The 23423-nt window shown below is 40.6% G+C and overlaps 1 protein-coding gene across 4 annotated transcripts in view; it reads right to left on the bottom strand.

Annotated features, from left to right (window-relative positions):
• Ddhd1 (DDHD domain containing 1) overlaps window positions 1–23423 on the bottom strand; it is an 82541-nt gene that overhangs the window by 17005 nt on the left and 42113 nt on the right. For 2 of the 4 annotated variants that reach the window (XM_038309886.1, XM_038309887.1), the window contains exons 2-7: window positions 16212–16385; window positions 9113–9214; window positions 7797–7925; window positions 5988–6135; window positions 4700–4806; window positions 971–1077 (exon numbers count right to left, since the gene is read on the bottom strand). In XM_038309886.1, the coding sequence (XP_038165814.1) occupies window positions 971–1077; window positions 4700–4806; window positions 5988–6135; window positions 7797–7925; window positions 9113–9214; window positions 16212–16385 (767 nt within the window). The remainder of the gene's footprint in view (window positions 1–970; window positions 1078–4699; window positions 4807–5987; window positions 6136–7796; window positions 7926–9112; window positions 9215–16211; window positions 16386–23423) is intronic. The other 2 variants (XM_038309888.1, XM_038309889.1) reach the window with 1 other exon arrangement.

Genomic DNA, 23423 nt, shown 5'->3' with positions numbered 1-23423 from the left:
GCCTGCTCCTAAACAACACTGCCCTCAATTTCACATTCACCGATGAATATAACCAGCCCCTTACACTCAGCACGGCCACGCCTACTGTAAACGTCTGCGCAGCTCCAGTCAGCTCCACCGTTCTACTAAAGCAGGAGACCTGGCCACTATCCAGTCAGTTTTCAAATCACAGTCAATGAAAGTTTCAAAAAATGAAAGTTTTAAAAAATGGTTTACAATCCTTTACTGCATTGCCATTACTGTATCCCATGTTGAAGTACTAATAATTCCTGTAGTGAACCACTCTAGTCCCAGACAGGCTCAGCTTCAGCTGATTGCAATGGTTCTGTAGCTCCTATTGGGACCTGCCATTATTCTTTTGAACATTTCTTTAGTTTCTGTCACAAATTGTTTTGGCCTCTGAATCAGCTATATCCACAAGGAATTGTAATTTTTCTTTATGGGGAATAAGGCACTACAAACATCTGGGTGTTGTGGGCTCAGTGCAATAAGGGGGATCCTTGGTTTATGGCTATTTCAGTAAACACTGTTGGGAAATGTATGCATGCGAACACAGACATTTGCACATACATACATACATACATACATATATACATACATACATACATACATACATACCTATAAGCATATTTTATAAATCATGAGCTCAGAATACCTTCATCCTAGTCTCTATACACTTTATGCTATTTTTTATTATTCTACCTTTTTTTTGAGATAGGGCTTCACTGTGTGGTTCACAGGGGTCTTGAACTCATGGCAATCTTTCTTAGGCTCCTGAGTGTTGGGCTTGCAGTGTGAACCACCATGTACCTCTCTCCTTGTTTTGAGACAAGGTCTCTCTTTGTAGCTCTGCTTCCTCTGTGTTTTTAAGGAGCACCGAGCGGTTGCTCTTACGAGGCCTCTCTGGGAAACGCTGGGAGGACTTAGCCTGAAGCTGACCACATTCACTATTAAAGGTCATGGCACTTACCTCGTCCCTGTAGAGCGGGCTGGTATAGTACATTATGTCCATGGCACTACTGTTTAGCATGTCCCTCAAGCCTCGCACTTTGTCGGGAGTAATGGAATCAACAGTGTCTACAAACAAAACAAAACCTAAATCAAACTTACAGAAGGTTCCAGGGAAAAATCACATTTCTGAAAGTAACTTAATATTTAAGTAATAAACATTAGTGGGGACCTTTCTTTCTTGCAAAATATCCAAGATAAAACAAAAAGTAGAAGACAACAACAACAACAACAAAGGAATGTCAGAGGATGAAGGCTATTAACAAATTTTTGGCTCTATTTACCCTGGCCCAAATTATGCCCATCTGGCACACCTGGGCACGGCTAACAACAAACCAGGAGTAAATAAGACTTTCCCATGCTTCATATTTATCTGTCTCTTGTGAACCAATAGCTCTATGGGCACGCATTGTCAGAGCATAAACAAACACAAAGACAAAAGAGTTAGTGATGGGCTTCAGTAAACAGGACAGTGTTGGTGTAAAAGTGTGGACAAAAAGTCTGACCTACTGGAACTACTGGAGACGCAGAAGCATCTGCATTGCTTACAGAAGCAATGACAATGCTAAACCACAGGAGGGCAGAGCCTTAGGACTTCATTCAAGGACAAGCCACTGCACTGGCTCTCATAATTTAATTCGTATTTATGCTGCACTGTAGTACAGTGTAGTAAGGACTGAAAGGTACCATGATAAAGACTAGGATCCCTCTCTACTCTGAACTAGTCTCCCAAACATTTCCTAAAGTGTTGGCTTTCATGTTAAGCCTTTGGTCCAGCTGATATATAAGCAGACATCATTTTAACCAATTCCCCCACAGGATTACCAGTTTCCAAGCACATCAAAGTGCAATCCTTTCATGACTTCGTTGTGGCTTAGGTTCCACAATTAGCACAGATGGGAGGCACGCACATGCTGGGCTGCACTGATTTATCGGCTCAGCTTCGTCCCAACATTTAAGTGTTTAAATCACAGAAGTTAAATGGCTCCAGCAGCTGAGGAAGACATGACTCTCTGTCTTGGTTCTTGGCTACTCTGGGCCCTCTGTCCTACAACCATTTTATAGTCAGTTCCTCAAGTTCTGTGACTATCTACAGAGTGGTTTGGGAGTTAGAATCTCTAGTATATTCATTCAATCATTTAATTGGAATCTTCTTTGCATTTAAGTTTTCCTATATTTTAATAGTTTTTATACTTTAAAATCCAAATATACATATTTAAGTTACTTAAAGTTATACTTTTTAAAAATAAAGTTGTATATTTGAGGTATTTCTTGGGGTCCTGTATTTTTTATGTTGTCTGCTGCTGGACTATAGAAAAGCAATTACTCTGCACATAAATCCTCTACATCATGACCTTGAGAAGATGATCAGTTCATTTTTCTGTGTAGTTTTATGTATTCTGAGCAGATGGCACGGGACCAGTAAACCAGAACTCTACATTTCTTATGCCGATCATCCCCTCTCATGCTATCTCACTGCAAAGACAGTAAGTCCAGGGCACCTTAGTCCCTTTTACTCTTTCACGACCAACGCGCACACTGGTGTTTGCTATACCACGCTTTTACTTTGAAATTTATAGAGTAAAACTGATGGTGAATATTAATACTTGCACAGTTTTATGTAACAAAGGCTGTGATGAGGACACAGAACTGTTCTGACTTAAACAGTTCTCTCCCCTCCCTTAAATTCTGACAGTCACTGGTTTGTTATTTGTGACTGTAGTTTTTCTTTTTCTAGTTAAATGAATGGAAGTATAAAACATGAGATCTTTCTGGTTGGCTTCTTTCAGTTATCTTAATACCTTCAAAACTATCAAAAGCTCTTTCTGTTTATTTGGGACTGAAACATCAGTAGGTGATTCCCAGAATCCTAGGGCTCAGGAGGCTAAGGCAGAACTGTGAGTTCAAGGCCATCTGGGCTACAAAGGTGAGACTGTTTCAAAAACAAGTATCATGACAATGTGAACTTAGAACTACAGGCTCAGGGGTTTAGGAAATGTTAATTCACCCTGTTGTCTACATTCCTGACATTTACCTGGGTGAGCCAGAAAAACCCACAGTGTTACTATATGTGTAGACGGAAATTCCAGTTCCTTCCAGTCCTACAGCCATTCAATCCCAACTAAACACACAGAGGCTTATATTAATTATAAATGGTTTGGCCTACTGCTCAGGCTTATTATTTTTTTTTAATATTTATTTATTTATTCTGTCTGTGTGTATGTCTGCAGGCCAGAAGAGGGCACCAGACCTCATTACAGATGGTTGTGAGCCACCATGTGGTTGCCGGGAATTGAACTCAGGACCTTTGGAAGAGCAGGCAATGCTCTTAACCACTGAGCCATCTCTCCAGCCCCTCAGGCTTATTATTAACTAGCTCTTATGACTTAAATTCACCCATAATTCTTGTCTATGTTTAGCCATGTGGCTTGGTACCTTTTCTCAGTAAGGCATTCACATCTTGCTTCTTCTCTATCTGGCTGGTGACTGACTCTGCCTTTTCTCTTCCCAGAATTCTCCTAGTTTGGTCACCCCCACCTATACTTTCTGCCTGGCTATTGGCCAACCAGCGTTTTATTAAACTAATAAAAGTGACAAATCTCCATAATGTACAAGAGCACTATCCCACAGCTAATATGGAACTTTATCTATGTACCAAAACTGCTGAGACATCTTCCTTGGTCACTAGCATTTAGCTACTTTGTGGTTTGAAAGAAAATGTCCCCCAAAGGGAGGTATGGTCTTGCTGGAAAAGAGTGTCACTGTTCGGGTGGGCTTTGAGGTCTCCTATATGCTCAAGATACCACCCAGTCTTGGATTTCACCTCCTGTTGCCTGGAAGTCAAGATGTAGGACACTCTGCCACTTCTCCAGAAGACATATTTAACAAAGGCACAACACCGACAGCAGCAACATTCTAACAGCGAATGAGGAAGGTAAGGACCATCTCTCTGGACCTCACATTTGCCATGTCTGCCTGCACGCCACCATGTCCCACCATGATGATAATGAATTAAACCTCCGAAACTGTAAGATACCCCCAAATAAATGTTTTTCCTTTATAAGAGTTGCTGTGGTCGTGGTATCTCTTCACAGCAACAGAAATCCTAACTATGATGTATTTATTTTGTAAAAGCGCATTACAATTCCTGATGCCACTTTGGAGTTCAGTGCTCTAGTTGACGCTGCTAACCAGGAGACAATAACACAGATATGGAAGACTCTGTGGCTGCACAGGGCAGTGTGCACCGTGATGAAGGTGGGCGCTACTGTTACACAGACCTAGATCTCTTTCTTCCTCCTCCAGATCACAGGACACACACAAACACGCTATCTGTGATGTCCACATACAGTCCAAAGACACAAGTCAATTTTGTCAATTTTTTAAAAAAAATCAGTTTTTTCCCTCAAGTATGTTCTTGAATAATCAGGAATAAAAAGTGAATATACTCAGACAATTTTAAAACAGATTTTATGTGTGTGTGTCCTCCTGGTCTGGAGCTTGCTATATCAGCCAGAGATCCACCTGCTTTATCCCCCACCCCCCCACCCCTAAGGGCTGGGATTAAAGACATATGCTGCTGAACACGACCAAGAGTTTGTTCTCAATAAAAATATTTCTAAAACCATGTATTTACTCTAGTAAAGGTTTGTCATTGGCTAAAATCATTCCATTTCCAAACAGAATATACCTCCATCAAGAGTAAGCTTTGACCGCCACTCAACAGGCAGGAACTCAACATGTGTCGCATGGTTGGAAAAATGCTTTTCTTCTATTTTTCTTGCAGCCTCTCTCATCCTAAAAAGTAAATAAATGTAAGAAAAACTTTTGAGAGTAACTTCATGAATGTCTTTACATGGTGTAAGTATCTCTCGTTGTAACGCCTCCACTTCCTGGCAGCTCTGTCCAGCTGTATCCCCCTGACGGTGACACTAAGCTGGTTATACTCAGTTACTTTCCTATTTGTCACTCAGGACCTTCAGATGCTCCCACTTACATTACATTCTAAACGACACAGTTCTTCAGGGATGTAAGAACATAATGAACACATCCGTGCTTTTGTTCATCTCCACACATCGTGTGTCCAGTCATGAATTATCTCATTTCATCTCCTTTTAATAAGTTTTATTTTTAATTAATACATAATCGCATCATTTCCTTCCCCCTTCTTCTTCTCCCTCCAGCTCCTCTCATATCCCTGTACTTGCCTCTCCTACTCCCTCTCAATTGGCCTCTTTTTTTTGCCAATTATTATTGTTACACACATACATACATATGAATAAATACAACCTGCTGAGTCTGTTTATAGTGTTGCTTACATGTCTGTTTATAGTGTTGTTTACATGTATGTGTGTTGCTTACATGTATGTGTCTTCTAGCTATGACAGGGCAGCTGTGCACGTGAAGCCTCAACAGTGTGATGACCTGAACAGGACCTGAACAGTGGCACCCCCATTAGCCATGCTGGCATGGATGAGGAGAACCCATGGGGGAGGGCCATCACTAGATGAAGAGCTATAGGCAATTAACTACTTCAGAGAGAAAAAATTAGTAACCCTCAGGATGAGCCCCAATTGGTTATTAGCTGAGTATCTAACAATAAGGAGATAACCTGTCTTATATGCTAAGTATCCACTGACTTCTGTGTACAATCTAAGTTGTTTCCTCTGGGAGCAATTAGTGGGCATATTATATTGAAAACTGTCAGTTTAAGCAATTCTTAATCTTCTCAAAGTTGGACAACTTTGAAGATTCTCAATTTCTGAGGCTCAGAGAGCAAGGATCAAACTTAAAAACTAGCTCATTTCCTTCTGCCAACTCTAAATTAATTATGTCAATTGAGGAGGGAAAGTCATGTCTCATAAGGATACAGTCACTGTTTTGGTTTCATCCAGAAACATCACTGAATTAGAAGAGCTGGAACCTCTGTGGATCTGCTTATGCCTTGGGCAGAAGCTGGGACTGTGTAAAGAACTCACATGGCTGTGTTTTTTATAATTCTCCCTTGGTCCATCTTCTGTCCGATGCCATGCACGACAAACACGATATGAGAAGTCTGAGAGGGCTTGTCTTCCAGCGTGGCTTCTTCTACGTAACCTCTATGAAGTCTGGTCCCACTACTGGAGGCTGGAGCAAAATTATGGCTTCAAGTTTAGGACTTGGGAAATTGTATTTGCAAAATACGTTTAAAAAAAGAAAGAGTAGTAATGGTAAGAATGTAAGAAAATATTTCATTGGGTGGAAAGAGAAAATAAAGTTTGTAAGATAATATATATTGACTGATGACATAAAAAGTGAATACAATACAAAAGCCAGAAATCATTAGGAAAACAAAAGAATAAGCAGAATGTTGAAAAATAAAGAACATCTATATTAAAAATGCACACCAGGTATGGTGGCACATGCCTTTAATTCTAGCACTTAGGAGGTAGAGGCAGGAGGATCTCTGTGAGTATGAGGCCAGCCTGGACTACAGAGTGAGTTCAAGGATAGCCAAGGATACACCTTGAGAAAAAATAGAGAGCTTACTAGTCAAAAAGTACACATATTCAATTAGATATAAAAAGGTACCCCACAAAATACAAATAACTATAAACAAAAATATTCAGATACGTTTATAGCAAATAAAAGAATAACATAATAACATCTTCTTAGCCTTAAAATGAGTTTTCAAACTTATTGAGGATGCTCTATCTTCTCTTAACACTCTTTTCAGAAAAAATATCTTGTGTGTGTGTGTGTGTGTGTGTGTGTGTGAGAGCGCGCGCGCGCGCGCGCGCGCGTGATAGACAGGAAAAGGGGGCAATATGTGGGAGGCATGTGCAAGGTTAAGGGGACAGCCTCAGGTGTTCAGTGCTCTCTTTCCACAAAGCAGCCTCTTGTTCTCAGCTTCCCGGGATTGAGCCTGGACACTGCCTCCCTGGAGCAGTGCTGGGATTTTATATGCACACTAAGCATCTAGGATCGCAGCTGTGCACTAAGCGTCTAGGATCGCAGCTGCGCACTACGCATTGAGCTTTTATGGCTTCTGAGAATTTGAACTCAGGTCATCACACTTAGGTGGCAAGTGCCTTTTCTCTACAGAGCCATGTAGCTAACCCTTCTATTTTATTTTAGTAGAACTACTTTAGCCTGGCAGTGGTGGCACACACCTTTAATCCCAGCACTTGGGAGGTAGAGACAGACAGATCTCTATGTGTTTGAGGCCAGCCTGGTCTACAGGAGTTCCAGGACAGCCAGGGCTGGTTACACAGAGAGAAACTCTGTCTTGAAAAAATACAAAACAAACAAACAAACAAAACAACCAAAAAACCAAACCAAAACAACAACCAAAAAAATATTAAAAACTACTTTAAACTGTAAAAGGCCAAGAAACAATTCCTTTAGCAAGACTACACAAAGAGTTGTATTGTTTTTCTCACAACCACCATTCCCTCCTCCACTGAAACTGAATCCATGACAACATGGCTTCTGCCCAACAATTCCAGTCACAAGCCCCACTGGTTCCAGCCTCCTCTTCCTTTATGTTATGTACCGACTGTCATGCTCAAGTTACACGGCCAAGGCAGATGGCTTTCACATGCAGGAAGGCATTTATTGTCCTTATTAGGATTCTAGTTCATAACTATGAGCTGAGGCGTGAATCCATACACCTTAATAAAAGTTTCATTTAACAGGGTCCTTGTCACTGAATTTAATTTCTACTTAAGACATTTAAAAACAGAATATGAATTATCTACTTTTGACTCCCAAAGTTTTGTTAAGGCACAGTACCATGTAACAATCACCTTTAGAAAATCCCAGTTTTTGGGTGACGGTTCTTGCAATTTTGGATGTTGTTGCGTCGCTGTAGAGATAAACTTCATCCATGCTGTGCCAGTCCACATGGTTCCGACTCAGTTTGAAACTATGAACAGCTGCCGCACAAAGAGGAATTTCAAGTTCTCAAAACAGGTTTCCTTTGTGTGAATACTCTAATACTCAGTCTCTGAACCAACAGTAGCCAACTCAGACACCATATACTTTTAGTTCGGTAGAGAAAACTTCATTGAAAACATCTGTCACATAAGCAATGCATAGAATTTATAAATGTTCAACAGTGCTATGAGGAACAGCAGAGGGACTGGCATCACTCTATCATATTAACCTCTTATGAAAGTGATATGGTTCTTGATCACCAAGCTGCATTCCCAGGAGTAGAGAAAGCTGCTCTCTTTCTGGGGGTATATACCTATTTAAAAGTTTTCAATGGCTCAGGTACAGAAACTTAAGTTCTATCCCTTTTGTTAATTTTATTAAAAATATCAGGATATTCACTCAATGCAGAACAAAAGAAGAGGCTGATTTGCTCAAAAGCTAGTGATTGGCAGGGTGCCCCTGTCCTACCTAAAAATGAGTTGTATATGACCCCAAATTAAGAATACAGTTCTAGCCAGGCGGTGGTGGTGAACGCCTTTAATCCCAGCACTTGGGAGGCAGAGGCAGGGGGATCCTGGTCAAGACGGTAAGACATGCTGAAGTAGCATGTTCCCCATGGGAAGACATAGCATACTATAAGAAAATCCACTCCTTACATTACAAATAACTTAAAATTTTATGAAAACCAATTCTACTTTACTAGCTCTCAGAGTATGTTATTGACCTGTGTGTGTTGAGTGTGTCTCACAAGACTAAGACTGAATTAACACAACTCACGCCAGCAACTTTAGTTACACAGAATGCAACCACAGGCGCAGACTTTTAAATAAAAAGCTTCTCATAAATTAAAAGGGTTTAATAATAACTTTTGCAAGGGCTTACTAACCATTTACAAAACAAATTATTCTTAATATAGTTTTGAGCTACATGCTAAAAAGATTGAAACTTTATGATCAAATCTAGCCAAACTGTCCCTCTGCAAATTGTTTATATGTTGTCTTAAAGTGGAACATCGTAATATTCAAACATCTTAATGGAATGCAGTTTTCATATAGATGTAAATAATGTAAAACTATGGCAAATAGCGCAACAGACACATTTAAAAACAAAAACTAGTACTTCTAAGCTTTAAGCCAACTGAGCTAGAGCTGGGAGTAGCTACAGAGCAGAACTGCGGTTACTGTACCTTGGGAACGCTTTCGCTTAAGACCTGTGGCGTCTGTGCTCTCCTTATATCCTCTCCATTTGAACAGAGAAGGGAGGGAGAAGGGAGGGAGGTGGTAGACAACTAAGAAAGCAAAAACACTGAGCTTCAAAGTACATTTAAGTGAGTTTTTCTATTGCCTTTTCCTTTTAGTCTTAACTTTTAAAAACTACATTTGACAAATATTTTTCTAAATGTTTTTAAAAATATAATTTCTAGTTAAAAATTGGTAAAACAAAAATTAGCTTAATGTCTGTCAAATATATGCTCTACTTTTATCGAAAGGAACAAAGGCAAATATTATCTATTTATCAGTGACAATCACATGATCATCATTTAATTCTTTTGCATAGCTACAAGAAATGCATGGCATTTTCAAATACTAAGAGATTTATAAACTCTATATTTCTGATACTAAGGTTATTTACTTCACCAAATTTGTGATGACATAGTCAAGAAGTGATACACAGTTTGAGGATACAAGCAGATTTTAAAGAGCTCATTTAGCTCGCCTGAGATAGCAGAGCGCACACGCCACTGAGTGCTCTCCAGACTTAGCACGATGGCTTCAAGACTGTTCCAGAGCAAGGCCTCCTTTCACAACTGAGAAAGTTGTTACAAAGACAGTGAAACAGTTTTTGAAGAAAACCATACCGAAGGCTCCACTTTCAACTATCCCTTTTGGAAAGATTAATAAAATAAAAATAATCTCATTAGAAAAACATGCTGTGACGGGCATTAAGCAGACAACACAGAAAAGTCAGGCATAGACTTGGTATTTGACAAATCAGAAGATGACCTTAAAGCCTGCATGCTCCTTGGTGAATTTTGCTAGCTATATATTGCAGATAAAACTCCTTATAGTTAAGTAATTGTTTAGTATACTTGAAACTGAATCTTATAAATCAGTTTACTACTTCAGTTAATTACAAAACTTTTATGATTTAGCTAAAACTTATATTTTAATACATTCAATTTTCAACTTACTGCCTTGTGCATGAATTTGACATTCAAAGGTTAAATACTGCTCAAATTTAAAAAAATCTTTAATTTCTGTCATATATACAATTGAAGTATATGCAAATATTTATGCAGTAAGGGTTTCTGGGAAATTTTTACAAGGCATTAACAACTACACCTACACATCAAATTACTACATCTACACACAAGTAGATGGTTTTAAGACTATAAGTTAGCTGGGGGCTAGAGAGATGGTTCAGTGGTTAAGGGCACTCACTGCTCTTCCAGAGGACCCGGGTTCAATTCCTAGCACCCACATGGCAGCTCATAACTGTCTGTAACTCCAAGATCTGGCACCCTCACAGAGGCATACATGAGGCAAAACATCAATGCACATAAAATGCAAATAAATAATTTTTAAAAACCTAGGGCTGAAAGCTGAGTGACAGCAGATCTATAAATGCCTCTGACAGAAGAAACAGACATGGAAACTGGCTTCTTCCTGTCTCTCTTCTCTCGTGTGCCTTCTGGTCAGTCACTCAGGAGCAGAGAGGTACAACTACGCCAGCAAAGACGTTAAGCCACATAAAAAGCTGCTAGCACTGCTAAGGGGTCAGACCAACAGAAACGTCTAAGAAACGACTGGATTTTGTAGGTCCAGGGGTGAAATGAACCTGCACCAAATCCCACACTCGGGACACACGGGGACACTATGAAATCAAGTGAGCACTTTCAGAAAGCTGGTCAAACCCGATGATGAATTCTCAACGCTACGAAGATAAACACATTACAAAGCTCTTCACTCCCAACAGAAAATTGTGCTTATATAAACATTTCATGTACTTAAATGGCTGTGGCTCTTTACCATTACACTGTATTTTCACTTAAAAATCATTGGCCAGGTAGCTTAACTCTTTTAACCACAGACACAGAATTACAGGCATGACTTCTTGTTAGAATTCCGTTAGTGACTCCTATGCGCTATTACAAAAGTGTGCACACACTCACAGTGCAGCTCACGGTGCGGCTGTAAAAGTTGATAGCATTAGTAAGACGTCCACATTTAAAGTTTTAAATTATTTAGAATCATTTCCTTACTAATTAATCTCTCAAAGAACCTTTCTTCATCATGTAACTCTGAATACATTAAGTTTATTCAAAAAGTGGACAGGATAATAATTCCTACAAGAGAGACACACAACAACTCTTCCCTTTATGAAAACTGTCTGGAAAATTTATTTACTCTTTCCTAGATAGCACTTGCCCAGGCTGCCTCAAATGATCCTTTGCTGAGTTTCCTTTCTAAGCAATCAGGGTCCAGATGCCTAGTACTGATCTGGAAAATTCTTTCTCTCAGGGAAAGCAGGTGGCCCTGTGCATCTCAAACTTGATAACTACAAGTAAACTCTAGCATTCTTTCTTGGACCTTAGGTAAACAAATTGATTTAAAAAAGTTAAATCATAAAATCATAACCCCAAACTAGAAGATGGGAATCCTCAGTCACCAAAGACAGAGGAGAAAGCTGGTTAACGGGCCAGAATGCTCCCCTCACCCTCTCTCTTGAGACAGGGTCTCACTATGTAGTCCTGGATGTGCTGGCACATGCTATGTGGACCAGCTATCTCAAACTCATGAATCCCATCCAGAACACCAGATTATACTGTGCTGTTGGGTCTCCTTCAGTCTCTCCCCTGCCTGTGACAGGTCTGAACAAAGCAGGGCCATCTTATTTGTTGTGTGGGAAAACCAGCCCTCAGTTTGAGTTTGTCTTTATGTCTTTTTACTTGCAAAATTTGAGGTTGTGCACTTGTGGCCAGAGTGATGCACAATATTAATGCATTTAGGTTAACTTCTAAAAACAATGCATAAGACTTGGATAGACTATAAGGGAACAAACAAACTATTCAGCACTAAAGGTGTTTACATGAATTTCCCCCACCCCCATCTTCTTACTTCTTTTTTCTTTCCGGAGACAGAGTAGCCTGTCTCGGTAGCTTCTCTGTGCAGCCCTAGAACTCGCGCCCTGCAGACCAGGCGGGCTTCATACTCAGAGATCCACCTGCCTGTGCCTCCTAAATGTTGGGATTAAGGCATGTAACACCACCCCCTGGCAAGAATTACCAATTTGAAGGCACAACTGTATTATATTAGTCATCTTAAGTAAATGGATGGGCTCAAATGTATCACTGTATTAGATAAAACTTTCCTAGCCTTGGGATTGGACAGAGGGCCCAGTGTTAAGAGCACTTACGCTCTTTGCGAGGACCTGGGTTTGGTTCCCAGCACCACAATGGCAACCTTTTCTGTCCCTGCTGGGTTCCTGCACATAGGTGGTACACACATACACATAATTTTACTCTCCTAGCTACTAGATGAAGTAGGAGAGCTTTTCATTTTAGTTCTTAGAGAATTAAGTTTCAAGGATCTAAGTCACAAAGTGGGTTATCTTTATTTGGATAGTTACACCAGACTTCCATCAATCTAATTCAATGTTCATTTTGAAATTAGTATGAAAAATCTAAAGATGGTAAAAACTTAAACACACAGAATTCGTTTGTAGCAAGAGCTACACTAAACAGACATCACAACAGTGAGGAGCAGTCTATTACTTAGTTTAAAGCTCCTAAGGGTAAGAACTTGGTTTTCTTGGAAGTCCCTAGAATATGAACGAGTTCCGGCTTCTAGAATTTTTAAACATTTGTATTTATTGGATGAGACTTGACAGCCTGTTAATAACTCCATGAACTTTATTCCACTGGGCTGCCTTGCACTCAGTCTGCTAATTATCCTGCTGGCTCTCTCTAAGATATCCTGGAGACTCCCACAAAAGTGCCCTGCAGAACTGGGAGGCACTAACAACAATCCTGACAAAGGAAGCGCCAAAGCTTTATCATCACACATGAAAATATTTAGGTGAAAAGGGTATTTTTCATCCCCAAAAGAGAGAAACAGAAAATTTCAGAAGTTTAGAAAGATGAAATAATCTGAAGGCATACATATTTTTTGTTAAATGTTTTAAGTTTGAGGTATTTTTTTCCTAAATGGTGGCTTTCTGGAGGGTAAATGATGTTTTTATGATACCAGCTGTAAAATATACTATCAAATTTCCCATGATGTTCAAAGTTAAGTGTCATCTTAACCTCTGAGTATATATTTATCATAATACCAAATAACTGATGAAAGGACTGGAAGTTATTGAACAATATGATAAATCTTTATATACCACAAGACAGCCAGCATCCTCAATACAAGGTTTGAGTGGTGATGGATGCCTGTAATCTTAGCACATGGGTGGTGGAGGTTAAGAGGTTATTCTGTTATGCACTGGGACTACATAACACCATCTCAAAAAAAAAAATCAATAACAAAAATAAAAGCTTTGCAGAGCAGGGCAGTGGTGGCACACACCTTTAATCCCACAGTACTCAGGAGGCAGAGGCAGGTGGTTCTGAGTTCGATGCCAGCCTGGTCTACAGAGCTAGTTTGAGGAGAGCTAAGGCTATCTACCACCAAAGAAACCCTGTATCAAAAAACAAAAACATAACAATTTGTAGCCAGGTGGTGGCGGCGCATGACTTTAATCCCAGCACTTGGGTGGAGGCAGAGGCTGGTGGATCTCTGAGTTCAAGGACAGCCTAGTCTACAAAGTGAGTTCCAGGACAGTCAGGGCTACACAGAGGTACCCTGTCTCAAAAAACAAGACAAAACAAAAAAATCAAAAAAATTTAATACATATATACATAAAAATTTCTTCTAATGGACTTCAAGAAATCATTTTAAAAATATGGCAATGTTGGGGCTGGAGAGATGGCTCAGCGGTTAAGAGTATTGCCCACTCTTCCAAAGGTCCTGAGTTCAATTCCCAGCAACCACATGGTGGCTCACAACCATCTGTAATGAGGTCTAATGCCCTCTTCTGGCCTGCAGGCATCTACATAGACAGAATATTGTATACATAATAAATAAATATTTAAAAAAATATGGCAATGCAATACATTTTTCCCCTCCCCTCTTCCTCTCTTTTGATGTAGCCCCGATTGTCCTAGAACTTGCTATCAGGCTGGCTATGAGGGCTGGGATTAAAGGTGTGCACTACCATGCCCAGCTAAACATGTTATTTCTAATTAGAACTTCATGTGGATGCTTAAATACATTAAACAATATTGTTACACTAGTAGAGACTTACTGCCCCCCCCACCCCCACGGAAAAACCTACTCATACGAATACACTTTTCTTCCCCCAGACAGGGTTTCTCTGTGTAGCCCCAGCTGTCCTGGAACTCCTCCCAAGTGCTGGGATTAAAAGGCATGCACTACCACTGCCCAGCATAAACTTGTTCTTAGGTATATTAAGTTTGGGCACTTTGCAGAAGACTGCAGTATTTGTTACATTTAATATTTAGAAAGAGAGTAGAATAGAGAATTCACATAAAAGTTAATTTTACTGTGAATACGATTCTAAACAGGTGAGCTGAGGGGCTGGCAGCCGCTGACTAACTCTGGGTAGAAGGAGACAACTCCCTTCTAATTTGCATATCCCCCTCCATTCTTCCAAGCCCTGGGGCTTTTAAGCACTAACAGTAAGGAAAGGGGGAGACAAAACTGTGTTTGTTATGCAAATTGCTATTTTTAAGGTAGAAGATTTAAAGAGGAAATAGTTCCCAAGTTCCACTTTCTCCAATAGCAATGTAACTGTTTTATGACAAAGGTTCTGCCATTCATACGCTGTGAAGTGGGCTTGTGATGATTCTGGTAGTAGTGGTGAGAGAGTTCATTCCTTAATTCAAATCTCAGGTAAATTTTCAATTCTTGCTGCACTATTTCTAGTTACTGAAGTATTACCTGCAGGCAATGGCAGCCGCAGCTCTTAGAGAGACCTGCTTTATCTACACTGATGGGTAAAATCTTTAGCCTAAATCTGACAGCAAAACAAGGATATACTTGAATCTACAGATTAATAAAATGACTCAAATTGCAATAGTATCATATAAATGATGATTTCACTGGTAATTTTGTGGAAATCATGTTTCTTTGTAGCCAGACTTAACGTGAGTAGACACAAGAACTAAGGCAGCCGTTAGCTTCTTTCCTTGTGACCAATGTGTGTATCTGTGTGTGTTCAGCGAGATGACAGACAATAAGACAGAAGCAGAGACGGAAACATGGACCAAAAGAGAAGAAACTGGGAGTCAAGGTCTGAAGACAGTGAAGAGATATATTCTGTGAATTACCTGATCAGTAGCTGGGCTGTCTGGCTTTCGAGTTTACGGGAAGGGAGAATGATCACTCCAGGTGTACTTCCATTCACTAGGCCTCATGCAGGGCTTGCAAAAGCCTCACCCAACAAAGGCAAGCAAGAAAAAAGACACACTCTGAGTATCTAAGCTACCTGGGCGTTTGTACTCACCAGAATAGTTTGATCCCCTCTGCCTCGATTGAATGGAATAATAGAAGGATTTTTAACTTACCACAGTATTTTGAGGTTTATTCAAGAGTCAGACAACATACTGAAAACATGGCAATCTTGGCTATTCTAATAACATCTAACTGGTTGGGAACATACTTTACTTTCTGAGTAAGGAAATGTAAGAGGAATACTGTTTAAATTAAAAGCTGGTATGTATCTTCCAGGGAGTGGTATATACACCACAAAAAGCAGGCTGACCTTAAAATCCAGGAAAAGAATCAAACATTAAAATTACTAATGAAAGTGCTTTTTTATATAACAGAAGGAATTTTTTTTTTTTAATAAGGTTCTATTTTTCAGTGATAACTCAAATGCCTCAAATGACTACCTTGGGAGTATAATATAAAACATTTTGTGCCAATATTAAAAGGTTTGTTAGTATCATGCAATTAAAACATATGTACTAAGTAAAATAACCAAAATATTCACAGAAACTTTAAATTCCAGAATAGTAACGTGTTTTAAAAACCAAATTTTAGACGCAGGGTAGAACTTTTGTCTAGCATGCATAAGGCCTGGTCCCCCAGCACCTCAAAAACTGTCAAATTTAGTAAATTCTAACCCCTCCTAAGTTACTATTACCAAACTTACCAACTACTGTAAGATTTATCAATTACTTACTTCTACAGAACATATTAAATTGGTCATCTTACCGTCTTTTCCATCAAGGGGTTTTGATACTTCTATATCAAAGTTTTCTTGCATCTGCTGACCTCTAAAACAATTGAGATGTTCTTGCTCAATTAAATTACTTTCTTCTTCTTCTAGAGGCTGCCACGTTCCATCAATAAACCACTGTCCACGCATTACTGGTATTCTATCAGCTTCTGGAAAGAGACATCACAAGATCAACCTCTCAAAAGAAGACTTAGCTACAATTTTATTATGTTTTACTATTGCTATTCTCCAGGCTTTAATGATCAATACAAACATTTCAAGTAAAAATAAATCAAAATTTCAAGTCAGGGTGTAATTTTCCTGTTTGTTTCAGGCAGGGTCTCACTCTGGAGCTTTGGCTGGCCTGGAACTCAATGAGTAGACCAGGCTGGCTTCATGCCTACAGCCACTCTCTGGCCTCTGCTCCAAGTGCTAGGTATGGTAAGTGTGAAACATCACATCTGGTTGGAGTTTTTTCTTACAGATATCAAGACTAAATTATTCTAGACATTACTTAAGTTGCTTTACCATTTGGAAGATAGATGAGCAACTATCTATATATTTGAGGCCCTAAACAACCCAAATTTAGAGGTTAAAGGCCTTACTGTAAGACTTTGTTGGTAGCTCAAAAGCCTTTGAGATAGTCTGAGTGTAACTGGCCCCCATAATCTCATAGGGAACGGCACTATTAGGAGGTGTGAGTTTGGCTTTATTGAACTGGGTATGGTCTTGTTGGAGGCAATGTGTCACTGTGGGGGTAGGCTTTAAGGTTTCCTTTGCTCAGGATACAGTGTCTCAGTTGACTTTCTGTTGCCTGCCTATCAAGCAGCCAGCACCATCTGGATGACAGCCACCATGTGGATTGAACCTCTGAAACTGTGAGCCCTCCCAATTACAAGTTTTCTTTATGAGAGCTGCAGTGGCCATGTGTCCCTTCACAGCGATAGAACCCTGACTGAGACAGCCGTATATTAATGTGATACCCTATGTGGTGTTTAGAATCTGCATGTAATGCTGCACTTTAGGCAATGTTGGAATACACATGTTTCCAGGTGGAACACATGGAAAATAATAAAGCAATTACAGTAAATTTCTCATCCATTTTAGAAGTTAGTGAATAACATTTTTCCAATTAAATACCTTTATCAGAAGCCTAAGACCTTTGATTATTTTAAATAAACCATACTAGTAGTCATCTTGAATCCTAAAAATTCTTACAAAAAAGCAAACAGGGCTGTAAGCACTATATAGTAGCTGAGTACTTGAGAGCACCACACAGGTCCTGAGTCAACTCTCAGCACCACCAAAAGAAAGGTAAGCCAACAATAACTATTCCGAATAACAAATCAACCAGAATGAAAGTAACATTATCCTAAAAGTAGAAGTGAAGTGAACTGAACACACACACACACACAACACACACGCTACGCACGCACGCACACGGGAATAATTTATGGACAAAACAAAAACATACTTAAACTTTCTGCAACAGTCACATTTTTAGTCATAACAACCCAGCTAATTTGAAATTGGAGGCTTTGATGGATTATTTAAGTTTTGTCAATATCATTAGTGTATAAACTGACAAGTGTGAACACACTATGGTTGGTAAGGTCTTATCGTGCATAAAAGAGAAAATATCCATAAGAAAGAACAACTAGAGGCCTGAGTTCAGAGCAAGAGAGAGAGAAAGTAGATAGGTTATCTGCAAGGGTGTGTGTGCGTGTGTGGGGGGGGGAGAATAGCAGGGGATAGAGGATGTGGAGACTAGATAGCAGGGGCTAAGAATGGTGGGAAGAGCTGGGTTATAAGGAGGCTGCAGGACACTGGTTTTTGGAGCTTTCGAAAGTAAACTTTGTGAGTAGAGACTAAGGGAGCCTGGAGGCAGCCACTGACCTTGATACTCTCATAGGCACTGCAGTAATGTTAACTGGACCTCGATAGAGCCACAGGTTAACTGGAGAGCTAAATGTCTCTGCTGCAGCGGTAAAGGGGTAAGGGACATGGCTCCTTTCGGCAGATGAGAACTGACTTTCACAAGTTCCTGAGGAATGCTGGCTTATCTAACTGCCAGAAAATCTTCCTGCCATAGTCCAGGCTGAATTCATTTCTAGATATCTGGACTGCCTCTTAGAGTTTGGGGAACTGGAGTTTTCTTTGACCCTGAAAATCCGGACTTAGAACTTTGACACAAATGGGCTACAGATATAAGAGAAAAAAATTGTAATTACAAATTTCAATTAGGAATATCATCGTTAACTATAGAAGGCCTTCTCTCTTTAAAAAAAAAGACACAAACCACTCAAGTGCATGTGAGAGGCCATAGCCCTGAGCTGAGAGGATCCCACAGCATCAGCTCTCCCAGAGTTCAAGACACCTCAACAAAACGGCTGGTTCTGGGCTGGGCAGGAAATATGTCAGATGATCTTATGTGTTTCCTTCTACCAGACTTGCGCTATGATGTATTTAAAGTTTCTGTTAGAAGATCTCCCCGTGCAGCCCTGGTTAGCCCAGGAAAGGCTTTGGAGTGTTGGGATCCCACTACCCTGGCTCCCATATGTGTGTCTTCTAATACTCTCTAGAGATTCCGCAACGCGATACTCACTGTGTTAGAGCACACACTGTGAACAGAGCTTCCCAAGCCCCGCGTGTGTGCTGTTGTGTTTACTGGGGGATGGGGTGGGAGGTTTGAGTTGTACTTTTGCTACTGAGGCTGAAGCCAGACTTCTCTGCCATCAGGCTGTGGTAGCTGCACATCTTTTGATCACATGCTTCTACATATGCCTCAAATTACAGCACTGAACTGGGTTTTGCAGAAAAAGTCATGTTGAAGTTTTCGTTTGAATAAGACATGTTTACCAATATGATTATATATCTAAACTCAACTTTTTGTTCTTCTATAATTAGCATCTTTATTCTTCAAACTTTCTTGAGTAGTAGTTCCACTCATCCGAATCAGGAAGACTAGGAAAGCATGTTTCTCATTCAAGTAGTTATCTGTGTGTATATTATTGTAAATCTTTTTTGCCTAATTAAATGTTTTACCACAGGGTCGTCATTTATGAGCCCCACTTACTACATACACAATAAGGTTATTATTATTTTCTTTTTGTCTGAAATAAAAGTTGTTGATATACATTAAGATGGAATGTGTGTTATGCACCTTCCAATCTGTCCACCTGATCCGGGAAGAGCAGGTTAGCTAGCTCAGGCTCTGAAGTGCTGCTGTATTGCATGTGTAATGGTCTGCTCTGTCCCTTTAAGGGACAAGCAATTCCCACTCCCTCCCCCATCCTCCAAGGCAAGCTGATCTTCAGCTTCCAGCCTGAGTCCCTTCCTTTTCCAACTCCTCTCCCTTTCCCCCATCACCATCTCCCCCCCCCCTCCAGGCAGCTTCTGTCTTTCCCTTCTCCCCTTTCCCCCTCTGTTTCTCTCTCTGATCCCTTTCCCCTCCAATCCACCAAATAAATATTCAACTTCAGTCTGCATGGCATGCCTATCCATGTCTCTGTCCTCTCACCTACCATGTGGCTCCCTGCCTGGAACTCGCTGCCCCTTGTGGCCGCACTGCAGACACTTGGGGAACTGTTCCTGCCTGGGACTGGCTGCTCTCAGGACCCGCTGCCTGCTGCCTACCTTGGGGGGACCTGCAGTGCTGTCTCGGGACCTGTGCTTGCTTGCTGCAGCCAGTCGGGGACCCTCACATTTTACTTTATGGTTTAAGCCATAAGAGCATGTATCTTGAACATGGCTCTCACTTTGTTAGTGACTTTTGCCCCCTTACAGGTCCAGACAAAAACAACTGATCTTTAAAGTCTAATGTCACCCACCACGCTGACCCAGAGCTGCTCTGGCTCTTCCTTCCATGGTAGCTGAGCCGCTGTACCACACAGTTGGAGACTTTGTGCATCACCTTGGGAGACTTCAGTGACACCTAAGTTGATGTTCCAGTCTATATTACGTTAGCCACCTTGAAAGGTCCCCTTCCTTGCGTTCGCATCCTACTTTCACACCCTTGATTGTTTTCCTTTTCACCAGACGCCCTTATTAGGTTTTGAATTTACTCTCCCTTGGACAGCTTATATATCTTTCCTTCAAGTTTGTCTTAAGGTTCCTATGCTGTGATAAACACTATGATCAGAAGCAGCTTGGGGAAGAAAGGGTTTATTTCATCTTACAGTTTACAGTTCATTGTGAAGGGAACTCTGGGTAGGAATTCAAGCAGGAACTGAAACAAAACCATGGAGTAACAGTGCTTCCTGCCTTGCTCAGCTTGTTTTCTTAAACAAGCCAGGGGCACCTTCCTGGTGCATTGCCCACAGTGGACTGGGCCTAACCACATCAATCATTAATAAAGAAAATGCCTTAGAGATTTGTCTACAACCTAGGCAGATGGAAGCATTTCCTCAATAAGTATAAGGTTGTTCAAGCTGACAAAAATCAAAGAGCACAAACTTCTTTCCCAAGTTCAATAAAATCTTGCTGCATTTCCTCCCGTGTCTATTGTCTTAGCTTTGGAATGTATGCCTTAAGTGGCTCTCTTTGCCCTTTCCCTTTCCCAATGGTCTACCCACCCCATCCTCAGCTTCCTCCTTTTCTTCCTTCTCTACTAAGCCCAGGCCTGCACTTGTATTTAGCAGATGGTGCTCGGACATTTTCTCTACATGGATAATTTTCTTTGATGCTTTAAGTGGTCAAACTTATTTTTATTTATATTATTGTCTGGCATTTTCATACATGAGCATTACATTTTCATTTCAACCACATCCTCTTCCTGTTCAACTCCTCTCAAATTTATGACCCATGTATCACTGTTACACATAAACACACACACACACACACCATTTGCGAGTTTATTTAGTGTTGCTTCTATGTACAGATGTTCAGGGCTGACCACTTGGGACTGGATAATCTCTCAGGGGTTTGGCTAGAGATGGATTCAACCCTCTCAGCAGTCAGTCATTGCCTGTAGCTTTCCATTTAGAGCTGGCACCTTTTGAGGGTTTTCTATCCACACTGGGATCTGTGGATCATTCTGTCTGTGCTTTGTGCTGCTTTACCACCCCTTTCTTCAGTGTCTTAGGCCTTTGTGTGCCCACTCTGTACACTCACAGGTTTGCAGCAGTGATAGTAACTGCTGTAATTTGCTTCCTTTATATAAAAGTAATTAAAGATTCATACTACTGTCTATCTTGCTAAAGGTGTGAGCTGTGTGTGTGTGTGTGTGTGTGTGTGTGTGTGTGTGTGTGTGTGTCCCTTCCTGGCAATTCAGGTTTTTTTTTCTTCTTCTGGCAATTTAGGTTTAGAGAGCTGTTAATTTAATCTAACTGTAATCTTAATTGTTTCTCCTTCTTCCAAAGCACAGCTGAGTCTTAGAGAAAACACATCACCTGTCCCAACGCACAGAGCTGGTAACATGAGAACCAAGATTCCAACAGAAGTCTGTCTACTATCTTTACTTGAGCTATTTTCAACTATATGGTGCAGCTTTCCAGAGAGGAAAGGCACCTGCTTAGCCCTCTCTCCCCAAAACACAGGTTCTTGCGTTGTGTTGAGTCATGAAATAACCACCCAACACATTGACTTCTGGGGAAAAATAAAACACTATACCACACAAATCTGTTCCTTCCACCTGTGTTGCTCAGCACCAGCTTTGGGTGGGTCACCCAAGAAGCCTCTTCCTACATGCCTTTTACAACTACAGCTCAACACCATGTGCGCTTCCTGTCTCAAAAATCATGCGCCAGTTGGGCTGAGGAGAAAGCTCCATGAACAAGCAACCATATAAAAGCCAGGTGTGGTTCCAGGTGCAAGAAACCCCAATACTGGGGTGAGGGGGGAGAGCAGGCATACTCCAGGGGCTTGCTAGTCAGCTAGCCATCTCAAAGGAAGAAGGAGAATGACAGAGCCATTCCAGCCTCTGGATGTGTACACATAGCTATGGACCCACTTAGCCACCACCAATGACCATAAAAAAAACACATCTGACTTCAAATCACCTCTTACTCACCAGGATGTCTTGGTTCTTGTTGTTTAGCTTCAGAGGCCCCTACTGAAACCTAGAATGACTAGTGTCAAGTCTGTTAACAGTCTCACCATCTCTTATGCTTAGTTGTCAGCATGTGTGTGCGTTAAGTACATGTATGTCTGCACACATGGAATCCTCCAGCTACACCTTTCTCTACAGAAACCCAAGCCATCTTTTACAGTTGACCAAAATGTTTTATTTCAATACTCAAATTTCTCTTATGGCTCTTACTGTTTCTCGGTTAAGTTTCCTAATCACTTTCCCTTTGGCTGCCTCTTCATATACTTCATGTATGTATTCATATAACTTCTGAGTAGGCTTTGGGATGCAGAAGAGAGTGCCTATGGTTCCTGTACTTCTACATCATATGGGCACTTCCACATACATTGTGTGTGTGTGTGGGGGGGGTGTTGGGAGGGTGTATCTGAGTATAATTTACGTATGCTGTTCCTGGATGTTACATATGGACATACAATGTTCTTACCTGTTTCATCTAGTTAGCTTCTAGCTTTTCCTCTTTCATGAGCCCTCCCCTTCTCTATGACTCTACTGGATTAATGTTATACACACCTGTCACTGTTATCTGACTATATTCCTTTAAATTAATATTTAGAAGCCAGGTGTGGTGGGTAGGGCACTCAGGAGGTAGAAGAAAGTAGATAATTTCTGAGTTTGAGCTCAGTCTGGTCTATAGAGCAAGTTCCAGGACAGCCAGGGCTACACAGAAAAACCCTGTCTCAAAAAACAAACAAAACAAAACAAAACAAAAAACAAAAAAAACCAAAACTATTCACACAAAGCAAATACAAAGTAAATGGTTATGAAATTTCATACGTACTTTGCTTTTGTTCTAATAATTTGTCATTATTTTTAAAAATTTTTGGAGGGTGCTTTTTGAGACAGGGGCTTCTAGGATATTAGGTTGGTCTAAAAATTCATTATGTAGCTGAAAATGCCCTTGATTTCTGATAGTCCTGCCCTCTATCTTTTAAGTGCCGGGGTTACAGGCTTGTGCCAACATACCTGGTTCGTCTTGTGTACAGTCTGAATAGCCTTCCTTGCTTCTCTGGGATCTTGGGATGTAAGTGCTATGCCCACCTGCATCTCAGACGTTTGAAAAAGGACCTACCAAGAAGCCCTACTTCAATAGCACATGCTAAATGTTGCTGAGAGAGGCATT

This window comes from Arvicola amphibius, chromosome 13, assembly GCF_903992535.2.
Source record: "Arvicola amphibius chromosome 13, mArvAmp1.2, whole genome shotgun sequence".
In the NCBI taxonomy this organism is placed as follows: Eukaryota; Metazoa; Chordata; class Mammalia; order Rodentia; family Cricetidae; genus Arvicola; species Arvicola amphibius.
Note: the sequence above shows the minus strand (reverse complement) of the source record. Positions and strands in the feature narration are given on the sequence as shown.